The sequence below is a fragment of the Emiliania huxleyi genome (assembly GCF_000372725.1).
Source record: "Emiliania huxleyi CCMP1516 unplaced genomic scaffold EMIHUscaffold_751, whole genome shotgun sequence".
Classification (NCBI taxonomy): Eukaryota; Haptophyta; order Isochrysidales; family Noelaerhabdaceae; genus Emiliania; species Emiliania huxleyi.
In genome coordinates, this window is record NW_005196372.1 from 14,368 (window position 1) to 17,925 (window position 3,558).

Sequence of the window (3,558 nt, forward strand, 5' to 3'; positions counted from 1 at the left end):
CGGGGTGCCGAGCGGGCGCCGCTCCTGCGCGGGGCAGGAGTTCATCGTCGAGGAGGAGCTATAGTTTTAGTTATAACTAGCTCTATTTAATAATTAGGAGTTCATCGTCGAGGAGGAGCGGACGCGCGTGCCTTCGGCGGGCTCGAGCATCTCCTTCTTCAAGAACGGCGTCCCGCAAGGTGTGGCCTACTCGGAGGCGCACGCGGGGCGCGGGGAGGGGCGGGGAGGGGGCGGGGCCAGAGCTCACGAGTCCCGCGGCATGCAAGGTGTGGGCCGAGGTGTACTACCCGGCCGCCTCGCTGTACAAGGCGGCCGTCGCAACCTTCAACTTTGGCCCCACCTTCGAGTGCGCGCCCGCCCGCCCGCCGCCCCGGTGCTTACCCGCCGCGTGTCCCGAGGGGTCTGAGCTGCTGAGTAGGTTCCCGCCGCAGGGCCTGCAGGACGCGCGCCCGATGAGTGAGCTTCCAGGCGAGCTGCTGCCCTGCTGCCCGGTGGCGACGGACGACGCGGACGAGGGGGGCGGCGGCGGCGGCGGCGGCGGCGGCATGTTTGGCGACATGGCGGGCTTGGTGGGCTCGCTCTCTTCGGCGGCGGGCGTGCCTGCCGAGGCAGGGGCGGCCGGGGCGGCCGGGGCGGCGGAATCCGTCGAGGGGGAGGAGGCGGCGGATGGGAGCGCGAGCGAGACGGCGGCGGAGGGCGTGAGCGAGGCCTCTGAGACGGCGTTTGGAGATCTGACCGAGGAGTCCATCACCAACGCGGAATCCGTCACTGACGGCGAGCCCGGGGGGCCGGCGTCGGCGCTTGCAGGAGACGGTTCCGTTCTCCCGCCCGCCAAGCGGCAGCGGCAGGACGAGTCGCATCTCGAGGCCACCGATTCGGAGGAGGAGAGGGGGGGCCAGTGAGTCTCGCTTTTCCTCGCCGTGTTCCGCTCGTGTCCGCTCCGGGCGTGGCTCTGTCGTCTGTCGGTGTCTGTCGGTGTGTCGGTCGCAAGAGCCGCTGGCCCGGCGCCTGCTCGCCACATCGTGTGGTGTGCCTTCGCTTTCGGCCTCGATCGCCGTCCTTCGGCCTCGAACGGCCGTGTGGGGCCGCCACGTCGCCACGGGCACGGCGGTGCGCCGGGGGCCGTGACGCGCTAACGTATAACCGTTTTTTTGAAAACATTCAGCTTTCTGAAGAGGGAGGAGGGAGGTCAGAGGAGAGAGAGAGAGAGAGAGGGAAGTCCACTGGGCGTGGGGGACACTGCTGGCGGGGGGATGAAATTCTTTTTCTAACCTGTGTGTAAGAAAGTGAAAGAAAGAAAACACACACGACCCAAGGGAGGGATGTGTACCTCACATCCAGGGCCAGGGAGCTGAGAAGCGCACCCAGCCGGCCGGATGATCGGTGTCGCGTTACGGCCCTCTCAGAAGAAAGAAAACAGGCAACCCAAGGGAGGGATGGGAGGACGGTACGCCGCCACCACACAGGGATTTTAGGGGAGAAGTGTGGTGTTAGCCGTCGCCCACCCTCGGGCGTCTACCACTTCATGTCCTTTGTTTTCTCCGCGCAAGCAATTCCTCTTATTCCCTAGTACTGTGTGTGTGTGTGTGTGTATATGCGCCCGCTCGCACGAGCGGCTCGTCTCGCCCGTGCGTCCAAGGCGTCGCCGCACAGGGGCCGCCCCGAGGTGGATCGTCCGCACCTTGCCGCTCGCGAGCTGCAGCTCCGGGTCAACGAGGAGCTGCGGACATCGCGTGACCCGGTCAGCGGCGCACCCATCCCAGTGCAGCCAACCGAGGAGCAGGCACCCGGGCTCCGGGGCCTCTTGGTGGGCGTGCTTCAGGCGGCTGGCAGCGAGGGGGTGCCCGTTGCGCGCTTTTGGGAGCACTACCGCCGGCACTATGCGGGCTACGCCCACCCCTCCTACTTCAAGTCACGGCCGCTCGAGGGCTCCAAGGAGAAGCGAGGCAAGCCCGACCTGGTCTTTCGGGTGTGCGAGCAGAAGCCGGACCGCACGCTGAGCATGCTACTCAGATCGTACGACACGTCCCTGCTGACACTACTACGCTCGCTCACGCACGTGAGCGTCACTTTGGGCGGCCGGGAGGGGCCTCGCGTGTCGCTCAAGCCAGAGTATCTGGAGGGTGGGAGCGCAAAGGAGGAAGCGGGTGCGGGGAGGGGGGACGGTTAGTTGTAAGGGGTTCTCCACTTCCTTATGCGTGTCCGCTCACAGCGCCTACTCTAACACCACCACACGACCCGGTGTAACTTCTTTCTCTCTCTATATTGGTGTATTTAGTATTTTAGTAATCGTCGAGATTCGGCTTTACGTTTAGAGAGCCGCGCGGCGTAGCAAAGTACGGCTAAGCTAAATCCTAAAATACAGTAACCTGGTGTATGCCTAGTCCCTAGTGCCTAGACCCCAGCGGTGAGGTCTCTTCACACACACTGGAGAGAGTGATCGGATCGGAAGAGAACCTACGGGCAGGCTGAAGAGAGAGAGCGCGCGCGCGCGCGCGCGCGCGCGGCGAGGAGAGAAGGCTGTATACGGCTTTATACGGCTACCCACAGTGACAGTAGATTGTGACTCAGTATACTCTAGTCTCTACATATACCACATCGCACATCGGCATGTGTGTGCCTGTACACGTATCCCCCACAATCGGCGGGCGAGGACCACCCCCTCTTTGCGCGTGTACTGGTCATTTTCTGTCTTGCAAAGCCTTTTTTTTCCTTCTCTTTGTCTTTGTCCCTTTTTGAAGAAGCGCGCAGGATTTCTTATCAATAACAAGGTCTGTGAACACCCCAACCTCTCACAGACTAGCAGATCGACCTTCCTTTTTTTATTTTGCCAAGGCCAGCGGCCGAGTCCGGCCGTCCTTCTTCGCTCCCGCAACTATCCGCTGGGCGCGGGATGTGAACATGGACGTCTTTGAGTGCGGGTTGCTCGTCTCCTGCATGATCATAGCAGCCCTCGCCGTAAGGGCGCGGCAGGAGACCGGCAAGAAGACCGTCTCGTCGGCCGAGTTCAGCCGCTTCCAGCGCGGCTTCATGAGCGTGTACTACATCGCGATGACGGCCGACTGGCTGCAGGGGCCCTACGTGTACGCGCTGTACTCTTCGTACGGCTTCTCCAAGCACAACATCGCCGTGCTCTTCATCGGCGGGTTCGGCGCCTCGATGGTCTTTGGGACCTTCGCGGGTGTCCTCTCTGACAGGCTCGGAAGAAAGCGCTCCTGCATGGCGTACTGCTTCCTGTACATTGTGTCCTGCGTGACCAAGCACGCTCGGGACTACAACACGCTGATGCTGGGTAGGGTGACGGGCGGCATTGCCACCTCGCTCCTCTTCTCCGCCTTTGAGTCGTGGCTCGTCTGCGAGCACAATGCGCGCGGCTTCGATACGTCGCTGCTGTCAGACACCTTCTCGCTGATGTACTTTGGGAACTCGCTGTGCGCCATCGTGGCGGGCATCGTCGCGCAGTTTGCCGCGGACGGCATCCCGCTCACGCCCTTCGGCTACGGCTATTGGCACTACGGCGGGTACTGCACTCCCTTCGACCTCTCGCTCATCTGCCTG

The 3,558-nt window shown here is 63.0% G+C and overlaps 2 protein-coding genes across 2 annotated transcripts; both read left to right on the forward strand.

Moving 5' to 3' along the window:
• Window positions 1–97: 97 nt before the first annotated feature.
• Window positions 98–902, forward strand: EMIHUDRAFT_372028 (hypothetical protein; the record flags this gene model as incomplete). Its single annotated transcript, XM_005760462.1, has 3 exons — window positions 98–181; window positions 267–346; window positions 419–902. Coding segments are annotated over 3 exons (648 nt in total), but the record flags the coding sequence as incomplete, so codon positions are not given.
• Window positions 903–2,994: 2,092 nt separating this feature from the next.
• Window positions 2,995–3,492, forward strand: EMIHUDRAFT_55298 (hypothetical protein; the record flags this gene model as incomplete). Its single annotated transcript, XM_005760463.1, has 1 exon — window positions 2,995–3,492. A coding segment is annotated over one exon (498 nt), but the record flags the coding sequence as incomplete, so codon positions are not given.
• Between the last annotated feature and the right edge of the window lie 66 nt (window positions 3,493–3,558).